This window comes from Lissotriton vulgaris, chromosome 10 (genome assembly GCF_964263255.1).
Source record: "Lissotriton vulgaris chromosome 10, aLisVul1.2, whole genome shotgun sequence".
Lineage (NCBI taxonomy): Eukaryota > Metazoa > Chordata > Amphibia > Caudata > Salamandridae > Lissotriton > Lissotriton vulgaris.
Window position 1 is genome coordinate 424,962,939 of NC_141698.1, and position 25,883 is coordinate 424,988,821.

Sequence of the window (25,883 nt, forward strand, 5' to 3'; positions counted from 1 at the left end):
TCTCTCCCTGGTAATACAGCTGTGCCCCATAGTTTAAAGACTTCTGTCCTAGATTAACATGACAGCGAAAAGAGGTCCAGGTGGAAGAACATGCTAATTCCAGAGTCAAACCAAACGTCAAAGAAGGCTACATCCAGGGTGTCTTCCAAATGATGGAGTCACTGCAAGAAACCATGAACTGATCACAAATATGTGGTATTTCAAATGAAGAACAATTTAATCTCAGAAGTGGTCAACAGTTATTTTTTTTCAATATCAGGGAGATATTGAGCTCAAAGCTGTGACCGTCATGTACAAGGAGGACCCCATATTATTGTTCCAGGATGTCTAGGATATAACACTTGTAAAATAGAAATCACCCCCCGGACAATCATCAACTAAATCAAGTCTAATCAGATCCCGCATACGTGGGGGTCCCCTTTTGATTACGGTTTCAACAGAATGAGTCTCATCTGGAGATAAGTGATCAGACTGTTAAACCACAAACGTCGTAATGGTCCCTCTGAAGACATGAGACTAGTGAGGCAACCTCATTGCTCATGTACAGTGAAAAGAACTCGTAACAAGTGCTGCTTGGATGAGGGTCTTATAAAACTGAACATGAATCAGAGGTCCATTAATGTTAGCCATGTGACAGGTTTCCTCCTTACATATTAACTCCTTTTGGTTGTCAACGAGACAATCAACCAAGGCACAAGTGACTGGTCGCCAATCACTATTGGAGAAGAACTATTGACCTGAAAGTGACACCCAATGTCATAATGCTATTCCTAGAGAGGTATGAGAGAGGCCTTTTCCTGCCTGGTCAATGTTTGTCACTGTTGCTAATGAGGTCCATTCTCCCCCAATTAGTTTCCTTAGTGATGCTCTGTTTCCATATTGATTAGAAGACTGCTTTTTGTTTAGGATGATTGTCTTGTAGGATTTTAAGCGGGGGGGGGATAGTGGTGTAAAATTCCAGATCTCTCATGGAGCTTACCAAAACATTATGAGCATAATGTGCATCATCAGCTCTCTCTTTCTTGTAATGCCACCTTGGCTTAGACATGGAAAAGTCAACTAGACCTATTCCTGTTTCTAGTTCGTACTTCTGTTCTACGTTTTGTTACGCTATTTTTAAACCCCTACCATATACACATTGGCCATGGTGATATTAGCTATCTTATATGGGTCAAAAAACGTGGAGCAGGACTAATGAGCGAGGGATCAGACGGTGGGAAGTGGGATTATACACTTAATGGGGGGCATGGTAACCCTGAGACTGTGGATGACAGTCATATGGGACTGAGACCATGGAAGCACTTTTAACTGAATAATATGAATAGTGTCATTGTGACATCTTTCCTGACATTAAACATTCAAGGTCTAAACTCCTACAATAAACTATTTAGGTGAGTGTATACAAAGGATGCGAAGTAGTGCTCTTTCCAGAAACAAATCTACAGGTTCTGATATACCTAGACTGAGATCAAAACTCTACCCCATGCAATTCCTTTCCACGGCACTCTAACAAAAAAGGGATGGCCACCTTGTTTAGGGCTAGGATGCATTTTACATCAGGAGCCAAAACAGAGAGGGGAGGATTGCAGCAGTTGCAAGGCCTCTCCAAGACAGGTCATTTATGATCTTTTCGATTTACTGCCCCAATAATAATACGGATGATTTCTATGCAAACTTTTTTCCTAAGCAGCAGGGTATGCAATAGAAAATGTGACCTTGGATCTGGTGCTAGATAGGTATTCACTTATATGGAAGCAGGTAGAACCCCCACAGTCACTACATACTTCTGTTGATGATCTCAGTCACAGACATAGACACCAGTAGTAGGATTCTGAAGAACAAGACTATACTTTTTTGTTTACAATGTCCACAGATATTTTCACATCAACTATTTCTTGATCTTGTTATCCCCAGAAGACTTAACCAGAGCGGCAAATAGACACCTAAATCCTCTGAGACTATTGCCCAGTCGTGCTGCAATTATTGCTGACTAGGCAAGTAACTCTATCTCATAATTCATGAATAATAATTAAATAGTTGTCCGCCACCTCTACTTAAGAGCAACATATGTGAAGCCCTTGAAAATGTCTTGACTGAGAATATACCAGAAGGAATGCAGAGGGCTATATTCTGGGATGCAGCCAAATAGTCTTGAGAGCGGCACTTGTACCTTACAAAGCCCCTTTTGTAAGTTCGAAGAAACAGAAAAACTGTTCTAGAGGTAAAAATCGCCAGGTCAGAATTAGAGTAGAAAAAACACCTGCTCCAGATACATTTACAGAAAGCACATCAGGCAAGTAGTAAATTTTAGGCCTTTCATACTAAAGAAGCTGCTCAACAATCACTAGACCTCAAACAGAAATGTTACAAAAAAAGGGGATGAGGTGAAAAGATCATTATCTTATCAAAATTAAGGTTGCCAGAACCTGCAACTATGTATGAGCATTAACAGAGGTGATGGGACAATTCACATTTCAGACTAGAAAGTACTGGATGCCTCTGTCCATTATTAACTCATCTTTATGGCATTAAACCCTATGATCTGGTTCTTCAAGAGACATCCCTCGTGGGTTTCCCAGATATCCTACTGAATCTGTTGGAAGGGGCTGGATGACCTCATCTGTGAAGTTGACATTTGAAATGCTATTAATTGCCATCCAAACAATAAAGTTCTGGTACTAGATGGGTTCCCACCTTTCTTTTACAAACTATTAGGCAATGTTCTGGATCCAATCTGTTAACTCCTTTTTCAGCACAGGAATAAAAAACGGCCAGTAAGACGGATTCTATACGGACTCTGATTCTGAAGCAATAAATAGATGCACAATTATGTGTACCTTACCAGATGATAGCCAAATTTAACTTTGATGTGAAGGTCATCACTAAAATCATTAAGAAAGGCTTAGAGGCATATTACAAATTATAGTGTTGATCATTCAAGTGGTATTTATCACAAAATAGGCAAACCAAAATAACAATATCACAGGCAAGGACACCTGAGATCACACTCTAATGCTCCTTCTCTCATTTAAAGCGGAGTAGCCATCTGAATAGAGTAAACCATGAATTCATTTTAAAGGCTTTGAAGAAGTCGGCTTGGCACCATGAAGGATCTCATTCATAAAGGCCATCTTGAAACAGCTCTCTACCAAGGTAAAGGCCAGGTTACAAATGTTGGAACCTATTGTTTTCTAGTCTAGGAGAACAAGAAAGGGCTTCTACTTAACCCCACTAATCTTTGGACTTCATATGGCATCCCTTATACTAAAGGAGGGCTGTAATCACAATGCTTAAGGTCCGAACACAGAATCTGACTACATAGAAATTACCCCTTCACAGATGACATTCTATGCATTCTGCCTGAGCCAAAGATGAGCGTATAAGTCCCACTGCAGAACTCAAAGAATTTCAGGTGGTGTCTTCAAAGTCAATAATCAGAAGGCCAGTGGAATGGGTGCAGCCACTAGTCAAGACAACTACCAGGAGGTTCTGTAAGAAAATGGGTTCAACTGGGGTCAATCAGGAATAGACTACTTGGGTGTGATTTTCCCACCAAAGACATTCAAAAGCAATATTCCACCCTTAATGGGCACTCTGTTAAAGACCTTTATGGGAGAGGGAAATTAGAGACCTTCTGGATTGGAAGGGTTAATTGTACAAAATGAACTTTATGCTGGACATCTTTATGTGTAACCTGTTGTATTCCTGAACAAGGTATTAATGACCATCCGAAGAAAATGTAATACGTTTTTCTGCAATAATATGACTCCACCGGTGCCAGTGTTTACATTTTCCCACAAGGCGGGAATGGGGTTCCAGACGTTAACAGATTTATCCTAGTGACTCAACTATCGTTAGCTCTGATACGGGAATTGTCTGATTTGACCATCTGACTATAGCAGAGTTTAGAGCTGAAAATGAGAAAAGCACCCAAGTGACCTCTTTTGGCAGTCCCCCAATACTCACGAATATCAAGAAGGCCTCCTATTGTCCACCAAAGTTACTTTACCACATTGGTGCAAGGCAGTGAGAACCAGCCAACTTACTAGCTACCTATCTCCTCCAACACCAACACTGAATAACCAAGAATTTCACACTTGGTGTGTCTGATATAGTGGATATTTAAGTTGGGCCGGAGGCCAACCACCTACACAATGGTTTTAATAACTAAGGAAAAATATACTGCTGAGTTTCAGGTATGCACATAGGATTTGCACAGATGGATCCAGTTATTCCACTGGGCTCATCAAGGCTTAGTACAAGGGGCAAATCAAGACACCTCAGCTATGGAAAACGTATTTACCAAAGGGAACATAGTATAGGCTAATTAGCACATGGTCATTCCTACCAGACATTAACATATGTTAAACAATAGTCTGTCGCAATAGGCTCCCAGAGTGGGTGAAAATACTGTGGTCTGACCCCGCAAGGTGTGGAGTGGTTGGGGACATACTGGGGAAGGATTGGGCATTGAATGTTGCTTCATGTGCGGAGGTACCTCCCTCCCTTTATTGTTACCATCTCTGAAGGAGCCCCTGAAATAGCTTTTATTATTGGTGGATCTGTCCAGCTTTTGCTCAGAAGTGGAGGCATCTGTAGTGGCGGATTTATATCCACCCTCTTAGCTGGAGTGACGAAAGGCACCTCTAGGTGCAGTATTTTGTTAGGCCGCCGTTGCTTTAGCAGTGCCTGTGTCTTTCATTTTATCTAAGGCGGTCTAATGTTCTTTGTCGAAGAGCATGCTGAGAACTGACGTTTTGACTTGTGGCTTGATGCTAGCACATCTGAACCCTGATGAAGTCTTCATCAGGGCTCGTATATATCGTACTAGCTTACCCGTCGCGCGTTGCTGCGATCTCAGAAGAAAGGAAATTTAAGGAAATTTGTTATGATAACATTCAATTTACATTCTGTCGTTTTTATTGAAACGTATTCATTTTAATATGGAAAACATTTAAAGTGTTGTTTTAATTCTGTTTATTTATTTAAGTGCTTGTGGATACCCGGTATTTTTTGTTTTTCCGTCCGGTGCATACACAAATAAATCAGGTTTTCCGACACGTGAGCTGGCCATATACAGTTGTCCACACACTTGCAGCAATTGTCCTTGTGCTTTGTTGATGGTCATTGCAAAAGGGAGTCGCACCGTAAACTGTAAACGTTCAGTATTGGAAAGATTATGAGGGCCCTGAGGGTCCGGGGGGCCGATATTTAACAAATGTTTCTTTTTCTTTTTCTTTGTTGCCAGAAACCTTCGCAGGAGTGTACTCAACAACTTTTAACAATTTGTTTTTTAAAAAATGTTTACATTTTTTTTTGTTGCCAGAAACCTTCGCGGGGTGTACTCAACAACTTCCCAAAGTTTCATGGCGATCGGGTGAATGGTGTAGTAATGCATAAAGGACAAACAGACATACTTTCGTTTTTATATATATAGATTTATAGAATATTTGTTTTTCTACAAATATTCTACAAATACGATATATATACGAGCCCTGATGAAGTTCAAACCTGAGATTTTGAACGAAATGCGTTGGCTGAATGATTTATGTACACTCATGGATTTCTGGGGAAGAAGTATATATAAACAAGCATTTACAATGCAATGGTCTCGGCAGCATTACAGGTAGAGCTATTGGCATTGCTCATGATTTTTTTTAAAATTATAAATAAATGGCATTGCCATTTACATTGCCAATAGCTTCATCACTTGCATATGCGAGACCTATTGCATTAGCACCCACACACAGAGTAGGTAGTAGAGTGAGAAGTTGATAGTGAGTAGGAGAGAGTTATTAGTAAGAGTATTAGAGAGCGCATCAGAGCTGTGTGAATAATAACAGCTGTGAGCCCGTGCCTGAGGTGCATCATCAGAGCTGTGTGAATAATAACAGTGGTGAGCCCGTGCCGGAGGTGCATCATCAGAGCTTTGTGAATAATAACTGCGTCAGCCCCGTGCCTCAAGTGCATCATCAGAGCTGTGTGAATAATAACAGCTGTGAGTCCCTGCCTGAGGTGCATCATCAGAGCTGTGTGAATAAGAACTGCGTCAGCCCGTGCCTGAGGTGCATCATTTGAGCTGTGTGAATAATAACTGCTGTATACCTTATAGACCATTGCAAGTGCATGGATTGTAAGGGGGGGGGGGAGGTGGTTGGTCCCCTTCCCCCCCCCTTTACAATCCATGCACTTGCAATGGTCTATAAGGTATACAACCTTTACGTCATGCATGTTTTTTTCACCTTAGCAAATGTAATCAATGTTTATGTTATTTCATTTATGTTCTGTTCTGGATGGTAAAAGCGTTTCATTATGTTTACAGAGCTCCTGGACAAAGGGCATCTCCTGCCCGAAATGCATCCGAGCATTGGTTTGAAATTTTCAAAAATGATTTTCTTGTGATCGAACTATAAACTTTGAAATACATGAATCTAGAAACTTCCTGAAGCTAATGAATATGATAAATCTTTGAACAATAAATTGATTGTCATAACTTCAATGGAGTCTGTTTTATACGAAGAACCTAAAGCGTGTGCCCAATCTCAAGGATGCGTTTACTTCCCTTGTAACGCACTCAACGAGTAACCAATTGCGACATGCATGGACGGCCACGTCACTTGTTGGAGCACCCAAAACTTGAACAAAACCAATTTCTCTAAAAATCACTGAGTCACTCAATACAAACAATAAGCTGTGCGCCACGCCACTCATCAACAATTTTGAATAATAACTGCGTCAGCCCCATGCCTGAGGTGCATCATCAGAGCTGTGTGAATAATAACAGCTGTGAGCCCCTGCCTGAGGTGCATCATCAGAGCTGTGTGAATAATAACTGTGTCAGGCCCGTGCCTGAGGTGCATCATCAGAGCTGTGTGAATAATAACAGCTGTGAGCCCCTGCCTGAGGTGCATCATCAGAGTTGTGTGAATAATAACTGCGTCAGCCCCGTGCCTCAGGTGCATCATCAGAGCTGTGTGAATAATAACTGTGTCAGCCCCGTGCCTGAGGTGCATCATCAGAGCTGTGTGAATAATAACTGTGTCAGTCCGTGCCTGAGGTGCATCATCAGAGCTATGCGAATAATAACTGCGTCAGACGGTGCCTTTAGCTTTATAGTCAGAGTCAACAAGTAAGCATGGGAGGCACTGACTAACAAAAACAGACTGCCTGCATGTTTAAAACTGAACTCACTCTAACATAGTAAGTACGTAGTGTGCGTGGACACGGAGAAAGTCCAAATGTAAACGGAGGAGAACGAGGATTTCCTTTTGACATTCGCAGGGACTACCAGAGCACCATCAAAGAATTCCAACAAATTACATTAACAGAATCCCCTAAAAAGTCGTAGGTGTTGCAACAATTCATACACACGCTGGCACGCAAAGGCTGGGTACGTATTTTACAGCACACGCTCCCCCCTCCGGGACATGGACTCGGCCGCTCGGGGGAAAATAGAAAGCTCGATAGCAGCTGAATCTATTTTAGCGGGTGCGGATGAAATACTTGAACAAAAAAACACTGCGGGCCTTGTCACTGCTGAGTCAGACATTCCTGCACTACAGTTGCAACACATGGGTAGTGTATATATTTTCAGCACAAACATCCTTTATTTTCTCCACAAAGCTGCGCAGCATTTAGAAGCATGGCGTCGGAAGATTCCGACGCGCGCCTTGGGATTGGGTCGCGCGCGTGAGCTAACTACGTTACAAGCTCACGAGCGCGACCCAATCCCAAGGCGCGCGTCGGAATCCGCCTCTGCCATAGACAATGCTGCACGCGTGGCCAGCTCTTGTCTCCACTCCTTGTCGGGTCTTGTCGGCTGAGCCGCCGACTATAGTTCTCTGGCGAGAACGCGCTTCGCACGCTTCTAGCCGAGCCCCAAAAAGGAAGAAAATAATTAAGGGATATTTATAAATAAGGTCTTGAAAATTATTTGGAAGAGAACACTTTTCTCAGTGCACCTTTCCATTTTGAATATTCTTCTTCTTCTGCTGCACAATAGTACCAAACAACGGTGGGTACAGAAACTGCAGTGCACGGAACCTTGATTTGTCGAAACAAGAAGTGAGGCACAGTACTTAGTCTGCCATTGTGGTTTTGAAGTTTATGATATATGAAAAGTATATATAAAAAGTGAGTTTTTAAACATCAACCGAGAAGCACTTCTGTACCAACCCTGACGACAGCACCCAGTCTGATCTTGCATACCTTGCACAAGTGTTTAATCTTAATCCCAGAAACCAGATCTGAAGGCTCCTCCTCGATGAACTGGCTCTTCAGTGCCTTCTCTGGATCCTCCTCGTCCTCCTTTTCTTTCACAATGATTGTGCTGGGAGTCCCACACCAGTACGAGGGCTGGAAAGAGAATTAGACAATCAGTAAGGTATGTGGAGGTTCTTGAAGATTGACAATCTGAGAGTTCATTCATTCTTGAGGTGGAGAAGAGAGAAGAAGTCTGTAAGAAAGTAGATTTGGGCTGGCAACCTGGGAATAAGGTGCTGATCAAGATTACTCAGATGTGAGGAGGAATGAGAACATGCATTAGAAGAAGGAAAAAAAAGGAAGATAGCGTCAGACAGAAATGAGTAAATAGGGTTCAAGGAAAAAAAGCAGAAAAAGAAGAAGCAATGGAAACAAACCCAAGGAAGAATCAAAACTAATAAAAAAGGGAGAGACATAGTCTAAAGGGAAGAGATGACTATATGGCAAACCCCAGATTTGAAAACTCAAAGAATAAGAGGTAATAGGTGTGAGAAGTTGAAATGTAAGATTTGAAGCAAAAATAATAAAGTAGATCTAGAAATTAAATGTGACAGAATTAGTGCAAAGCATCCCAGAACTCATTCACATGAGGATTGGATGTGGGCAGGCAGAGTGCAATTAAGGATCAAAAGATTGAAGGCTCAGCAGCAGCAATGGGGGACAGGGCTTACATAAAAGACGTGTCCAGACAAGCGAGAGCACAATGTAGATTTTATTAACGCACACAACTCACACGTCATTCAATACGTCTGCTGTACGTAACAACAATGTTTTTCAAAGTGAGACACTCATCTTAAATGAACACTTTGCAGGACCCAGAAGCTAGTAGCAGATAAAATGTAAAAAATAAAAAAAATTTACCAAAAAACAAAATCCCATCTACTGAATCTAATATCCACTGGTTATTTTGAAATGTCCATGTGGTGCTGCTCACATCTCGGAGAAAATCTCCAGGTTGGAAAGAATTTGATAATTTTTGACATAAGGCACATAACATGGCTGGTGTAGAAGTATATACTTTTAACTTGTTCAAAATAATCTACATTTCCATAGTATGCACTCAAAACCGCAGAATGGAGGCTTTGGATGATGTAATGGAGACTATGTTAAACTTTGCACTACTGTGCCTACAACACTGCAACAGAGGCAACAGGACTTTCATGAGTTGAGTTACCTTAATTCTTGCCCTTCTGTTTTTTTAAACTGGAATGTTTGCACCTGAGGCAAGTCAATAAAAAGCTTCTCCAAAAGATGCTGTTTCTTTTTTAGAAGGAGTCAAACCTTTGCCTGAGGCATCTATGATTAATGGACACTATTCAGGTTGTGTATCAGGATTTAAAAATAGTGTCCCAGAATGGGCAATTGCCAGTGCTGGCACGACTACCTGGCTTTTGGGACTGGGGAGCCATTGGAATAGACACAGTGGAGGCGGTTGTGCGTGCCTGTACCCTCAAGTCCTTTCTTGACATACAAACAGAATGCGATATGCACCGCACGCAATCTTAGCGCTACCAACAATTCAGGCATGCTTTTAGCTCCTATATATCCCGCCTCAAGTTCAACCACGTTGAGGCTAAAGTCTTTATGGAGGAGTTGGGAGACCAAAAGATAACCAAAATATACTGCACAATCATCAATAACACACCTACCACGATACATAAAACTAGAGAGGCATGACAGCAAGATTTGGGTCCCTTAGAGGAAGATGGCTGGGTGGAGGTCCGGTAGTCCCCGCGCAGTGCAGTAATCGTGGCCCACCTGTGCCTTATCCAGTTTAAATATCTCCATAGAGCTTACTACACTAGGCACAGATTGTGGCGCACTGGGTTAATTACTTCTCAGCATTGTCTGCACTGTGAGTCAATGGAGGGTACATTCCTGCATACTGTGTGGTCCTGCCCGACCCTGTCGTGGTTCTAGAGGTGAATGTTTACATGTCTGTCTGAAGTACTGGGATGGGATGTGCCCTTCTCCCCGAGGTTGGCAATGCTACATATTACTGAGGATCTGGGTGGCAAATGGTAAAAGTGCCACCTTTTATTCTTAGCTTGACATTGGTACAGAGGGACATCGCCCGAGCCTGGAAGGAGGAATCCCCGCATTTGATTGGGATATGGAAAAAGGCCTCGACTTCTGTATGGGCCTGGAAATACCGGTCTTTGAAACAAGGGGGTGCCCTCTGAAACATAAGATCTGGAAGAGGTGGGCCGACTATAGGGGTCTATATCTGGAGCCTCCTCCACCCCCCCTGCCTGATATCACAGACTCATTGTTGTGAATTTGGCACATAAGACTATGCGTCTTATAAGACTATGCGTCAGAATTCACAGTAGTATTCTACGCAGTCCATCAGGGAGCCATTGGAAGTGACATGGATGTAGCTGGCAATGGAGTAAAAGGAAGACCACTATTCACAGTGTTGTAGACACAGGAAACTAGAGATTTGGAAAACTGAAATGTCTTGAATATTGAAGAATGAAGTGTCCGTGAGTTAGGGATATCTGGTTAAAAGCAAGTGAACAAACTATGAAAACACTTACAGGCTTGACTAAATAAAACTGCAAAGGCTCAAACTCCAGACCAAAAAGAAGAATCCAAAGGTTCAAATCCAAATCTCGATTTTCATGATGTTTGTGAAAGGTATGTGTGTTTCTGGCCTACATGTCAATTGTCTTGGCTTTTTCCTAATGAAAGACTCTCCTCAAGGTTCAGAAAGACATAGAGCAATTACCACAAGGGGAGCATCAGTGTAAGCCTCCTTCACACGGGCAGTAAGTAGAGCACAAACGCAAGAAATGCAAGCTTTTGCTTGTAAAATGGTCTTGTAACTGGTTCAGACTCAGTCTTAGGATCCTTTCACAAGCATTGGTATGTGGGGCCCTGATAGCTAAGCTCTGAATATCATTCAAGACAAATACTATCAAGAGACTTTAGGCCAGAAATATGAACACACTAATCTCACATAGCAATTTCAAATCGCACACCACCTTTTAGCAGTCAGTCTTTAATGTTGTCGCAGAACGACCTGCCTGATGAATTTAAAATCGGTATGAATGGCTACAAAGACACAGAAGCAGCCATTAATGTACAGCAGACCATCAATGTACAGTAGACTATCATCCCTTTGTTTCCATTTTCAGACACATTTAAAAAAACAAAAAAAAACAGCAGTAAGCGTTTCATAAAGGAACCAAGGCCGATTTAAAAAAAATCCGTTCTGGGATGATACTAATACATCTAATCGCAAATAGGATTGACCGTGCTTTTCAAGCCACTTACCATTTGCAATTCGGAATAAGCTATTAAATCGATCTGGTTATTTTGAAAGGCTTTTGCAAATCACAAAATATGTTTAATATATGGCATAACACCATTTTTTATTCACAAATCTGTGATTTTGTGAATCACAGAGTTTGCAACTGCATAATGGTTTTGTTATCTGGCTCTAGGTTTCAAGTGTGTAAAGGAAGACAATGCATGCACTATTTAATAGGAGGACTGTGGAAAGCCCCTACACAAGAGAGAAAGGAGTAAACACCCACAATACGTTACTAGTAAGAACGTTTACATGTTGAAATCATAGCACATCTTTCCCTAAAAATGTATTTGTAGGAGCATTTGCAAAGCATTCACAAACGTGGAGATAGAGTAATCATATTGATCCACAAAATTAAGAAGCAATACATCTACAGACTAAATTTTGCCAAGCTTTTGTTACTGAATCAGCTTGTCTGAGATCCGCCAACCAAAAAGTAGGGATCACCAACTAAAAGAGTGCTAAAAAACGGAACTGAGGCGACTTGTGTCGACTCCTGTGCAGGCAAAGATCACAGTGATGCAGGATAAGGGGGTTCAAAGATGTCACAGAAAATTCAAGGCATATAATAAAAGACATGGTAACATAAGAATATAATGTAAAAAAAATCTGGCGAAATGATTAACAGAGCACAACAGTGAGTAGATCGGAGCAACTAAAGGAGCCACTTTTTCTTATGATGTGATATTTTTAACCCTCTATGACCCAACTAATTTAAAACAGCACAACTGAAAAGAAAGATTAAAGAATATCTGAAATAGTAATAGCATTAAAAAAAGACAGTGAATGGAAAAGAAAAATTGTAGGACACCACCACCTGGCCGGGAAAGCAGCAGGGTGTTGCAAGGGTTCCCACTTCATTAAAAATACTTGCCCCCTAGGACTCACCGTCAAAAAGTAGTACCAGGGCTGGGGAATGCCATACTCTCCTGGGAAGACTGCCTCCACATACCAGGCCACTAGGCCATACAGCACAGAGTCTAGAAGGAGCATGCCGAGCACATGTGCAAAGGTGAAGTTATCGTCCACACTGACTGGCTTCATCAGGTTTACCCACTGCATTCCAGTCCCTAAAACACAGCAGAAAACACATGTCAAAAGATGCTTCATTATCACACAGATCTCTCCATACATTCATTCACCTTTCCAGCAGTAACAGGGCCTCTGCATAAACTACCAGAATTCACAGACTTTAATGTGCTACTCAGACTCCCCAACATGGACTCTGATTATATAAACTGGACCTAAGTGCAAATAGTCAGAGTCACAAAATCACCCTTCTCAGGGACTCACAATATGACTTGGCTACTGAATAATAATTAGGCAGTGTGCAATCTGTGGCCCATTGTGAGTGGCTACAAACACAGAAATGGTGGCCTGTAAGGGACAGCAGACTACGATCTATTTCTAAATGGAAACCTTTTTTTGGGGCCCCTTCCCATTTGTGAATCAGTTACCACCCCCATTGAGACTTTTGACATTTAACTGATCAATGGTTTACAACTGAAATTGCAGTTGCAGTCCACTGATTCATGAAATACAGAATCATAATTTGCAAAGGAAAGCTCTCTTTTACGTCCCCTCCAAACTGCGATTTGGTATGGGTCGCAAAACCTATTTTAGATGTTGGAAACATTTTTCAGACTTGTAAAATGGAGTTTGTACATTACAGAAATATGTAGTCACTAACCCAGTGATTTTGGGAAGTAAAACTGATCACAAAATCCCTTTACGTACATCATGCTCCAAGTTACTTCCTTTTGGTACTTGACTGCACCGTAAGTCAAGGTTAACTCTCAATAGAATTGAGGTTTCACAGATAAACCTTTGATACACACTTGGGCTGAAGTACAAGGAGTAACATTTATAGCATAGTTGCACTACGAGCTAGATTTCTTTTGTTTACTTCAAGTCCTTTGTCCAGTGCTATTCTTTGGAAAACCAGGTCTAGCTGGAAATCTTTAGAGCTCATTAAATCCTGCTGGTATTTATATACTTTACCTAGTCAATATAGCAGGTGTCTGTAGGGAAATTCCATTTCTGTCTTTCAACTTACTCTATTTGCAGCTCAGCGAGTAAAGACGTGCAACTCAGTGGGTTGGAGAACCTGAAGCTGAATTCCCCACATAGTATTCCCAAAATACAAAGCCCCAAAATCTAGCTAAAACTTAAAGAATCATCCAAAACAAATGAAAATGTTACTTCAGGAAGGTGAAGCAGTGAAGAGGGGAAGGCCATTCTGCACAAAGTCTTGGGGCCCAGTTAACTGGGCTACAGCCCATTAGGTTCTGAAAGGTTTTAGTGCACTGGAAACAAGCACTTGATAGGGAAACCAGCTATGGGCGTCACTAGGTCTCATGTCTCTGCAAGAGGGTAGTGACAGCACCTCCCACCAGGTCTGTGGGGAACCAAATTTTAATGGCCTGCATCTTGGAAATGAACGGTTATTATCAACAATGTTCAGAGGGAGGGAAAGGTAAGTGCCTTTGGGTATCCACTGGATCAACAGGTACCACCAAAATCCTTGGAACCAAGGTCATGGTCAAATTAAAACTTCAAGAGGATAGATCTCTGGAAACTAAAGGGCGAAAGAGGTGTGGGCGGGAGAGAGAAAGAAAAGAGAGATAAAACAATTCAGTTCTGTTATCAGGATAATCAACAGCAAATGCTGAGGCACAGCCACAAGTTCTGAGGAGAACAAGAGCCCCTCCTCAACACATTCTCCTCCGGAGCTGGACGGAGGCATATCAAGGGTACCTGGGATTCTGAGCAGACGGTGAAAACAAAAGCAGCCTTTGCAAAAATGCAAAAGTCAGCCCCACTACAAATGTCTCCTCACCGAAGCTGTCTTTCCATCCATCTGTTCTCCCTCACTGCTTCTCCCCTCTCCTTCTCTGTTCACTTTCTCTTTTCCTTCCCTCTCCCTCCTTTTTTTCTCGCTTTTGAAGCCTCCCAGTCACTGCTGTAATTAACCTCGGGCCCGGGGACATGGATAAAGGACAAAGACACCGGGAGCGGCCCTGTTTTTTTCTAAACGGGCCTCCTAGGGCTCCAGCCCAATAGGGAAATGCCCGGTGGCAGGGGAGTAACAAAGGCCCCCGCAGGACCCGTGGTGCGGGGCAGTGGACCCAGGCTTGCCCATACTGGAGGGGGCCCCCTCAGCCCCTACTGATGTGAGTGTGAGGGGCCCCTTCAGCATATCTTGTAGGCGTGCCCCCTCACATTTTATTACGCCACTGCCCAGTGGAATAAAAGGCCTAAATGACCAAGTGAGAAGAACGGGAAGGGTGCAAATAGCAGCCCTGAAAATAGATTCAGCTGCTCTTTCTTGTAACTATTATTGCTATATCTGGGCAACTTTGTTCTGCCGGGCTAAAAAAGGTGTTTGTGGTTTGTGGGGGCTCGCTCACTCACTCACTGACAACCACCACACAGGTAGGCTTGCAGCCAGCATAACATTGATCTCATCTTCTTAGTCAGGGCTTGTTGGAACCTGGGATGTCAGGTCACCTAGGGTAGCCTGGCCTAGGGTAAGACATAAACACCAGAGGCACAAATGTGAAGGTTGCAAACCACCCAGCAGTAAATCCACGCAATAACACATAAAAAGGACACTACACCAATTTGTTGGAAAAATATGTGCTGGTTTATAAAAATAATATCTCTGCTCTTTTGTTTCAAAATTTACAACTTAGGACATTTCAGTTTGTCTTGGAAATAATAACTATACTTCTAAACTGCTAAAGCATATTATCAACTAGCATTAACAGTACATTGCATTTAGTCAAGCATTATAACCATGTCTGGCAGGTAACACTTATTCTTTCACAGACTAGATGAATATACACTGTACTCCGCTTTACTCCTCAGCAACTCTACTCCATCGGGGGGGGGGGGGGGGGGAGGGGGGCTAACTGTCACGAATTGTCAAGAACCAGGGGATTAATTAGGCCTTTAGACTCCTTTCACCCCTCGGGTAAAACAAGGCTTCTTAAATCTGTCAGGTTTGGAAATTGTGCCACTCGTTTTCAGGCCCTCCACCCCCTTCCTCTCAAACAGTGTTGCACCAGCGTGGGAAAGAAGACAGACGATCGGGAGGCCTAACCAGCTCTCCCTCGCCACCCCTCACTCTTCCCTGCTTACTTGGGAGGGTGGCCAGCAGGCGGTTCTTCCGCTCACCCTCTGTGCCTGTGAGACGCTTTTCCTCCCGTAGTCGGCCTTCCCGCCCCCTCACAGAGGAGCGGAGGCCCTCCCAGGTGCAAACCGAGGCGCTCTTATGAGGAACCAGCCACTCGACAGGGCTGCTACTCCTCCAAGGATCTGTCCCTCGGCGCTCTGATCGTTCCCCAGCCACTCGACGGAGCCGCCTCCTCCTCTCAGCTCTCCTCAGCGGCGGGAGACGTTGATTCCCTCACAAGGATTCTTCCGCGCATGCGCGGAGGGTCAGCGTCTCGCTCCAGCAGCTGCTTAGCCGCCCTGACGCGGAACAGTGTCTCCACACCGGGCCTGCTCGGTCCTAGGCCCCTCCTGCAAGGCAGTCCCCAGTTCAGTGGGGAATAAGCGCGCTGGCGCCGGACATGGACACTTCGCCCTCTCTCTCCTGATCCTACCGGGGCGCTGACACAGAGCGCGGTAGGCGCCCCCGGGGTCCCGTTCACGGAGGTAGCCACTCAAGACTTCCCAGGCTTAATGGGACCTGTCTCCACTCTCCACCACCTCGTCAGTCAGGAGATTGACTGCCCACTACAAGTCCAGACACCGGTAAGAGGAGCCCAGCGCTACCATTGTCAAAAGCTTACTTCTTGCCCTAGAAAGGGAGGGGGGATCAAAGGGGCTCCTACAGGATTAAGCCTCAGCGCACTTTTCTAGCACTAGACCACCAGCCCTCCTTACTGGACAGACATAGGGGCACAGGGGACCTCTTAATTCAGTTCCCAGAGCAGGGTCCTTCTCAGCTCCACAGACTACGAGAGTTAACCCCTTCACCTAACTGTCCAGGGTCAGCAGGATGAACTAACTTGGCTAGGACAACAGGAATGGGCGGTGGAAAAGACTTGACAGAGGGCTACTCTTGTAGAGCAATCCACCCTTCAGGATCCTACCCCTACCAGACCTCAGCCTTCACTCTAGCTGCTCCTCACTGACAGACAAAATGGCTGTCCAGCATTCCGCCTTTTATAGGCTGACCCTCAGAGGTCCAGAAGGGACCAGAAGGTTCTGGAATGCCCTATACTACTCTATGGGACAGGTTCTGGGTTTGGCAGTTAGGGCAGTTGGTAGCCACCATTTTGTGACTCCAACGTTATTCCGGTCAGAACAGGCCTCTAGGCCTGAGGTGAAAAACTATGAGGGGGGAAAAGAACACCTATCCCCTTGACCAACACCTAGAAAAGTTAGTGGACACAAAAATTAATAAAGGTATGAGGGGCAAAAAGGGGACAAAATAAATAATAAATTGGAGGGACTACGCAAAAAGCCAGACAGGTCTAACACGCGTCCCCCCCAGCTGAAAGTGGGGAGAACTACCCAACCCCTTGGGAGTCCTCATCACTAAGGCGGAAATACCTGGAGAGACCGTCTGCATTGGCGTGGTCCACTCCAGGCCGATGTTCAACCCGGAAGTCCATTCCCTGTAGGGAGATGGACCACCTCAACAGCTTGGGATTTTCCCCCTTCATTTGCATCAGACAACGAAGGGGTCGGTGGTCAGTCTGAACCAGGAAGTGCGAGCCAAACAGGTATGGCCGCAGCTTCTTCAGAGCCCACACCACCGCAAAAGCTTCCCTCTCAATTGCACTCCACTTCTGTTCCCTGGGAAGCAGTCTCCTGGATAAGAAGACCACAGGCTGATCCAGGCCCTATTCATTTAGTTGCGATAACACTGCCCCAATGCCATGTTCTGATGCATCTGTCTGGACAATGAACTCCTTGGAGAAGTCTGGGGCCCTCAGGACCGGTGCTGCACACATTGCCTGCTTTAGTTTCTCAAAAGCTTGCTGACAAGCTCCCGTCCAAACTACCCGTCGAGGTTGTTTCTTAGAGGTGAGCTCTGTGAGAGGCGCTACAATAGTGCCATACCCCTTCACAAAGCGACGGTAGTAGCCTGTGAGGCCCAGGAAAGCTCGGACCTCAGTCTGTGTCTTGGGGGGTTCCCAGGCCATGATTGCCTCAATCTTTGCCTGCAGGGGCTGCACTGTCCCCCTACCCACCAAGTGTCCAAGGTACACAACCGACCCCTGCCCAATCTGGCATTTGCTGGCCTTGATTGTCAATCCAGCTTGTTTCAGGGCCTGGAGAACTGCTTGCAAATGTTGCAGATGGTCCTCCCAACTGCTACTGAAGACAGCAATGTCATCCAGGTAAGCAGCAGAGAAACTCTCCATTCCAGAGAGGACCTGGTTCACCAGCGGCTGAAATGTGGCAGGGGCATTTTTGAGCCCAAAGGGCATCACACAAAATTGGAAGCGTCCCTCAGGTGTGGAGAAGGCTGACCTTTCCTTTGCTCCATCTGTCAAGGAGATCTGCCAGTACCCCGAAGTGAGGTCAAAGGTACTCAGATATTGGGCAGCTCCTAGCCGGTCAATTAATTCATCCGCCCTAGGGATCGGATGAGCATCAGTCTTTGTCACTGAGTTCAGTCCCCGGTAATCCACACAGAACCTCAGTTCTGGTGTGGTGCCTGGTGGCGCGGCTTTTGGCACGAGCACCACCGGACTGGACCAAGGACTGTTGGAAGGTTCGATAACTCCCAGCTCTAGCATCTTGGCAACCTCTCCATGGATGCTAGCCTTCACCTTGTCGGACAGCCGGTAGGTCTTCGACTTCACTGGTGGGCTGTCCCCTGTGTCCACATCATGGGTACACAGGTGAGTCCTTCTCGGGACAAGGGAGAACAGCGTAGAGTACTGCTCCAATATCTGGCGGCAGTCCTCCCGCTGCTCAGGAGTTAGAGTGGGAGAGAGAATCACTCCCTCCACTGACCCATCCTTCTCTTGAGACGAGAATAAGTCTGGGAGAGGTTCGCTTTCCGCTTCCTTTTCCCCATCAGTCACCATCATCAAAATGACCTCGGGTCTCTCATGGTGGGGTTTCAGACGGTTGGCGTGCAGCACCCGTAGGGGCTGTCGAGGGGTCTTAAGGTCCACCAGGTATGTGGCCTTACCCTTCTTCTCCAACACTTCAAATGGAACTGTCCAGCGATCCTGAAGGGCACTAAGCTCTCCAGGCTCCATCACCCACACTTTCTGGCCAGGCTCCAATTCCACCTGGTGAGCATTGTGGTCATACCACTCTTTCATAACTGCCTGGCTGGCCTCCAAGTTGTCAGAAGCCTGCTTCCACAACTTCGCCATTTGGCTCCTGAAGGCCAGCATGTAGCTCACCACATCCTGGGGGGGTTTCCTGGGAAACTTCTCCCAACCATCCTTCACCAGGCTGAGAGGACCGCGTACAGGGTGCCCATACAGAAGTTCAAAGGGGCTGAAGCCCACTCCCTTCTGTGGCACTTCCCTGTAAGAAAAGAGCAAACAGGGTAGGAGGACGTCCCATTTCCTCCGCAGGCTTTCAGGCAGACTTCTGATCATGCCCTTCAAGGTTTTGTTAAACCTCTCTACCAGTCCATTTGACTGGGGGTGATAAGGAGTGGTGAACCGGTAGGTCACTCCACACTCCTTCCACATTGCCCGCATATAAGCTGACATGAAGTTGGTCCCCCTGTCAGACACAACTTCCTTGGGGAATCCCACTCGGGTAAAGATCCCCATTAGGGCTCTAGCCACCACAGGAGCAGTGACTGTCCTCAGAGGAATTGCCTTGGGTACCGTGTGGCATGATCCACCAGAACCAGGATGAACCTGTGACCAGCTGTGGTTGGTGGATCTAAAGGCCCTACAATGTCGATGCCCACCCTCTCAAAGGGTGTGCTAACGACTGGAAGTGGTTCCAGGGGATCCTTCAGCTTCACCCCTGTTTTCCCACTGGCCTGGCAGGATACACATGTCCAACAGTAAGTGTTGGACGCCACTTTCATCTGAGGCCAGTAAAAGTGGAGGACAAGCCGAGCAAAGGTCTTGTCCTGACCTAAGTGTCCTGCCAAAGGTATAGCATGAGCCAATTCCAGCAGAAAGGCTCGGTATTGTTGCGGGACTACCAAGGCCCTTGACAAACCAGGTAAGGGTACCTTGGGTTCACTGTAGAGGAGTCCATCCTCCCAGTAAATAAGGTAGTGTCCCGTAACATCACCTGCTGCCTGGGCTTCAGCCTGTCGCCTCAGTCCCTCAAGGGTAGGGCACTCCCTCTGCCCCTTACAGAATTCCTCTCTGGTGGGACCTCCCTCCACATGCCACTCAGCAGGGATGGGTAAATCCTCCAGAGAGTCTACTTCCCCCTCCACGGACTCCTGGTCCACCACCGCAGGTGGCTGATCTCTCACATGGGGTGTGGAAGCCGGAGCAGGCTCTTCCTGTCTCCGGGTCTGTCCCTTTTTGGCAGCGGGTTGGGCCATTGTTCCAGGTTCCAACCCAGGCGAACTCCCTCTCCGGGCAGACGCAGACCGTGTGCTCGCACAGGCCAAGTCAGGTGTACCCAGCATCGCAGAGTGCGTCCGGTATTCCACCTCTCTTTAAGTGTTGTGCTCCATGTCATTCCACAGCAGACAATCAACTGGCACGGCAGGGCTTACAGCAACTCGAAGTGAACCTGCAACCCCCTCCCACTCGAAGGGAACCTCAGCCACTGGATAGTGGCCCATTCTGCCGTCAGCCATCGCGGCGGGGTGGAGTACATTGGGAACCACCTGCTCTGGAGACACCAGTTGACTTCTCACCATAGTCATACTGGCTCCTGTATCTCTCAGAGCCTCCCCTCTCTGGCCATTGATGGTGACCCATTGCCCATACTTTGTAGTATTTGGGGGCACCTGGATCTTTGGAACCATCTCCCGCTCTCCCAGGGACACTAAGGTGACACCCGCCCACTCACCCCCCTTATTTAAGGGCAACTCCTCCCTGAGCGCTAATCTAGCTACTCCCGGTGGTTTTCCTCCGGTGGGAGGGGGTGGTCTCTTTGGGCATCTGACATCTCCCTTATAATGTCCAACACCACCACACTCAAAACAGTGGAGAACACTTGGCTGCTGGCTTTGGCCAGGATTAGGGTTTCTGGGCGGGTTTGCCTTAGGGGTGTAACCTGCTCCCTTTCCTTGGAAATTATTTTGGGGACCTTTAGAGAACTCCCTCTTTTTATCTCCCCCCTCCTTCTTCTGGGGGGCGCCCTGTCCGGCCTTTTGGGAATCCCCTCCAGTCCCCTTTGAGGACACCCGGGTACTTGCCCAGATGTCCGCCTCCTCTGCAAGCTTCCGGGGATTGGTCAGCTTGCTGTCCACCAGGTGTTGGCGCAGCTCGGGAAAACATTTCTCGAGGAGGTGCTCTTTCAAAAATAGATCATACAACACCTCATAGTCCCTCAACTCACTGCCCTTGACCCAACCCTCCAAGGCTTTCTTGGCGTAATCTAAGAAATCCACCCAATTCTGGGTACTCAGTTTGTGACTTCCCCTAAATCTTTGTCTGTATTTTTCAGGGGTAAGTCCAAACTTTTTCACCAGTGCCACTTTCATGGTAGGGTAGTGGGTTTGCTCATCCTGCTCCAGAGCCAACAAGGTATCTCTGCCAGCAGGTGGCATATATTTATACAGCCCACCCCCCCAGTGAGTTTCTGAGATCCCATGAGCCCTTAAAGAGACTTCATATGCGGCTAACCATTTGGCAATGTCATCACCTGTGGTGTAACTGGCAATAACATCCTTGGGTAGATAGGGTCTGGGTTCCCTGGTATTTACTTTATTTTCGCTGCCACCATTGTCTTGATTAGGAGACCTTAATGTTAAGGCTTGAAGGTCTAGCTCCTTTATGGTTCGTTCGTGGGCCAACCTCCTGTCCTCCCTCTCCATTTCCATTCTAGCTAAATCCAATCTCATTCTCCTCTCCTCCCTCCTGTCTTCCAGCTCGGCGTCAGTTGAACTCCTCACTGAGACGCTGCTGCCCTCCCTCGAAAGTGTCCTGGGACCTGTCAGCAGGTTCCCCCTTCCAGCTTGGTACAGCATTGCAGTCTCAAGGACAGTGTCCCTACCACTCTCTTCTGTGTCCGGTTCCTCCACTAAATGAGCTTCCACCCATGCCCTTATCCTTGTCAATAACTCGCTTTTCTTGGCACCTTTTTTGAAGAATACCCCCTGTTGCTGACACCACTCTTTAAGTTGGGTCACAGTGTAGGACTCTAGCTCTTCCAGGTTTAATTCCATTCTTCAGATATGGGATTAAATGGGCACTCAGGAGAGAACCAAGAAGCATGATCTGAGGATAACCTCCACCCACCACCAGGAACAAATTTGGAAAAACAAAAATCAAATTAGGAGGGCCGCAAGGAGAAAACTCCTGGTGTAGGCCAGTGTATTGCGTTTAATTACTACTGAGTAGCTGCAACCAAGTCAGGATCCCACCGCTAGACACCAATCTGTTGGAACCTGGGATGTCAGGTCACCTAGGGTAGCCTGGCCTAGGGTAAGACATAAACACCAGAGGCACAAATGTGAAGGTTGCAAACCACCCAGCAGTAAATCCACGCAATAACACATAAAAAGGACACTACACCAATTTGTTGGAAAAATATGTGCTGGTTTATAAAAATAATATCTCTGCTCTTTTGTTTCAAAATTTACAACTTAGGACATTTCAGTTTGTCTTGGAAATAATAACTATACTTCTAAACTGCTAAAGCATATTATCAACTAGCATTAACAGTACATTGCATTTAGTCAAGCATTATAACCATGTCTGGCAGGTAACACTTATTCTTTCACAGACTAGATGAATATACACTGTACTCCGCTTTACTCCTCAGCAACTCTACTCCATCGGGGGGGGGGGGGGCAAACTGTCACGAATTGTCAAGAACCAGGGGATTAATTAGGCCTTTAGACTCCTTTCACCCCTCGGGTAAAACAAGGCTTCTTAAATCTGTCAGGTTTGGAAATTGTGCCACTCGTTTTCAGGCCCTCCACCCCCTTCCTCTCAAACAGTGTTGCACCAGCGTGGGAAAGAAGACAGACGATCGGGAGGCCTAACCAGCTCTCCCTCGCCACCCCTCACTCTTCCCTGCTTACTTGGGAGGGTGGCCAGCAGGCGGTTCTTCCGCTCACCCTCTGTGTCTGTGAGACGCTTTTCCTCCGGTAGTCGGCCTCCCCGCCCCCTCACAGAGGAGCGGAGGCCCTCCCAGGTGCAAACCGAGGCGCTCTTAGAGGGACCAGCCACTCGACAGGGCTGCTACTCCTCCAAGGATCTGTCCCTCGGCGCTCTGATCGTTCCCCAGCCACTCGACGGAGCCGCCTCCTCCTCTCAGCTCTCCTCAGCGGCGGGAGACGTTGATTCCCTCACAAGGATTCTTCCGCGCATGCGCGGAGGTTCAGCGTCTCGCTCCAGCAGCTGCTTAGCCGCCCTGACGCGGAACAGTGTCTCCACACCGGGCCTGCTCGGTCCTAGGCCCCTCCTGCAAGGCAGTCCCCAGTTCAGTGGGGAATAAGCGCGCTGGCGCCGGACATGGACACTTCGCCCTCTCTCTCCTGATCCTACCGGGGCGCTGACACAGAGCGCGGTAGGCGCCCCCGGGGTCCCGTTCACGGAGGTAGCCACTCAAGACTTCCCAGGCTTAATGGGACCTGTCTCCACTCTCCACCACCTCGTCAGTCAGGAGATTGACTGCCCACTACAAGTCCAGACACCGGTAAGAGGAGCCCAGCGCTACCATTGTCAAAAGCTTACTTCTTGCCCTAGAAAGGGAGGGGGGATCAAAGGGGCTCCTACAGGATTAAGCCTCAGCGCACTTTTCTAGCACTAGACCACCAGCCCTCCTTACTGGACAGACATAGGGGCACAGGGGACCTCTTAATTCAGTTCCCAGAGCAGGGTCCTTCTCAGCTCCACAGACTACGAGAGTTAACCCCTTCACCTAACTGTCCAGGGTCAGCAGGATGAACTAACTTGGCTAGGACAACAGGAATGGGCGGTGGAAAAGACTTGACAGAGGGCTACTCTTGTAGAGCAATCCACCCTTCAGGATCCTACCCCTACCAGACCTCAGCCTTCACTCTAGCTGCTCCTCACTGACAGACAAAATGGCTGTCCAGCATTCCGCCTTTTATAGGCTGACCCTCAGAGGTCCAGAAGGGACCAGAAGGTTCTGGAATGCCCTATACTACTCTATGGGACAGGTTCTGGGTTTGGCAGTTAGTGCAGTTGGTAGCCACCATTTTGTGACTCCAACTTTATTCCGGTCAGAACAGGCCTCTAGGCCTGAGGTGAAAAACTACGAGGGGGGAAAAGAACACCTATCCCCTTGACCAACACCTAGAAAAGTTAGTGGACACAAAAATTAATAAAGGTATGAGGGGCAAAAAGGGGACAAAATAAATAATAAATTGGAGGGACTACGCAAAAAGCCAGACAGGTCTAACAGGGCTCTATTCTTTTCATCTCTGGAATGTTCAGCATCTCCTTCCAAGAAGTTCACAGCAACAGGGCTTTCTTTAAAGCTTGCTCCCAACCTCTAAGAAAAGACAGCAGAAGGGCCATGTGTCTGGTAAAGCTGTTCTCTGTCGCTGCATTTTAGAGTTCATGAAGACCGAATAAAGACAAAGTGTTCGACCCAAAAAATTATTAGTATTCCTTTGCCTTTTCTCTGGCTGGGCTTTGGTCTGGCCTCCTGACAGTTGCTCTACATGACCGCTCTCTCTTTAAATCTCGAACTCTTCTGCAATAATGGGGAAGTATACCATGGCATTTATCCTTTACTCTACACTTGACCCATAATCAGTTCAAAGGAACTGCTCCCACTTCCATCAGAAAGCAGGTGCTGCTGATCAACGTCACAGGCTTAATTGTAGGGAACCTACAGTTGACTCACAGCCTGTCAAGTTCCCTGGGAGGAGAAAATATGTGCCTAATAAAAAAAAACATAAAAAGGTCAGGGTGACACAGCTTTTGAAATTATGCTTGCAACCTTTGTTCAACTAGGTCGCCCCTAACGAATCACTGTAATCTTATAGGTTAGTTTGGAGGTTTTATGCCACAAAATTAGAACTAGAAGCAGCAACGAGGTGGTTAATGTATGTTGAGAATGGAGCATGGAGTCCTTGGTGATTTGAAGCTATCCAGTAACCTCACCAAGTTCAACGTTATTTCAAAGATTCTTCAGCAGTATTCCACAAAGTGTGCACAAAAAATAGTCACTAGCAAAGGTCCATATTGTTCACAGTAAAATTATACCAATGGCATGCCAGGAGGTCTGACTTTAAAGGAATGCTGCATGGTAATTTGAAGCATTACAGGTAAATATCATGAGAATGAATATGCACCTATGTGGAAGCAAGGTGAAAGGCAGGTCAGGTCACAAAGCATAACCGAAGCAGCTGTTTAAAGCAACAGTTGAGCTCATGACGGAGCGGTTCCGTCATGGCTCGCCCCGCTCAATAGAACGCGCCGCCCAGGCGCGAAATCAGCGCTGCGCAGGCGCGGCGGATGGGCCATGACCGAACCGCTCCGTCATCAGCACAGCGCCACCGCGGCTGATGACGGAGCGGTTCCGTCATCAGCATGGAACGAGTTAAAGACAATGTCTTTGAATTTGGAGATTCCCTGTACCTTCAAACCAACGGAGTGAGTATGGGGACTTCTGTAGCCCCATCTATAGCCAACATCTACATGTCCCAGTTTGAGGCAAAATGTATCTACAATGAAGTGGCCCTTTTTTATGAGTCTGTTTCCCATTGGTATCGTTATATAGATGATATCTTTTTCATCTGGACCGATGGGGAACAGACTCTAAAAGAATTTCTATCATGGCTCAACTTGACAGATATTAACCTTAAATTTTCTGCACATATAAATACCAACCAAGTGGAATTTCTTGACATCCTGATTAAACATAATGATGGGAAATTAGAGGTTGATTTATACATCAAGCCGACAGCGAGAAATACGCTTCTCCATTTTCAAAGCTACCACCCTAGATGCCAAAAAAACAGCATCCCCTTTTCACAATTTCTCAGAGTTAGAAGAAATTGTACTAACCTAAGAGATTGATGCCCAGGCCGTCAATATGAAAAGGACATTTTTAGACAGAGGCTACCCTCACCGGCTGGTGAGGGAGTCATACAAAAGAGCCCGCTACTATGATAGAGACCATTTATTAAATAGTAGTAAACCACAAAAGGAAGCAAAACTTGCGTGCATCACTAAACACTCAACACTCA

The 25,883-nt window shown here is 46.1% G+C and overlaps 1 protein-coding gene across 2 annotated transcripts in view; it reads right to left on the minus strand.

Moving 5' to 3' along the window:
• Window positions 1–25,883, minus strand: part of ABCA3 (ATP binding cassette subfamily A member 3) — a 642,985-nt gene that overhangs the window by 224,264 nt on the left and 392,838 nt on the right. For both annotated transcript variants that reach the window (XM_086941282.1, XM_086941283.1), the window contains exons 10-11: window positions 12,467–12,648; window positions 8,209–8,355 (exon numbers count right to left, since the gene is read on the minus strand). In XM_086941282.1, the coding sequence (XP_086797408.1) occupies window positions 8,209–8,355; window positions 12,467–12,648 (329 nt within the window). The remainder of the gene's footprint in view (window positions 1–8,208; window positions 8,356–12,466; window positions 12,649–25,883) is intronic.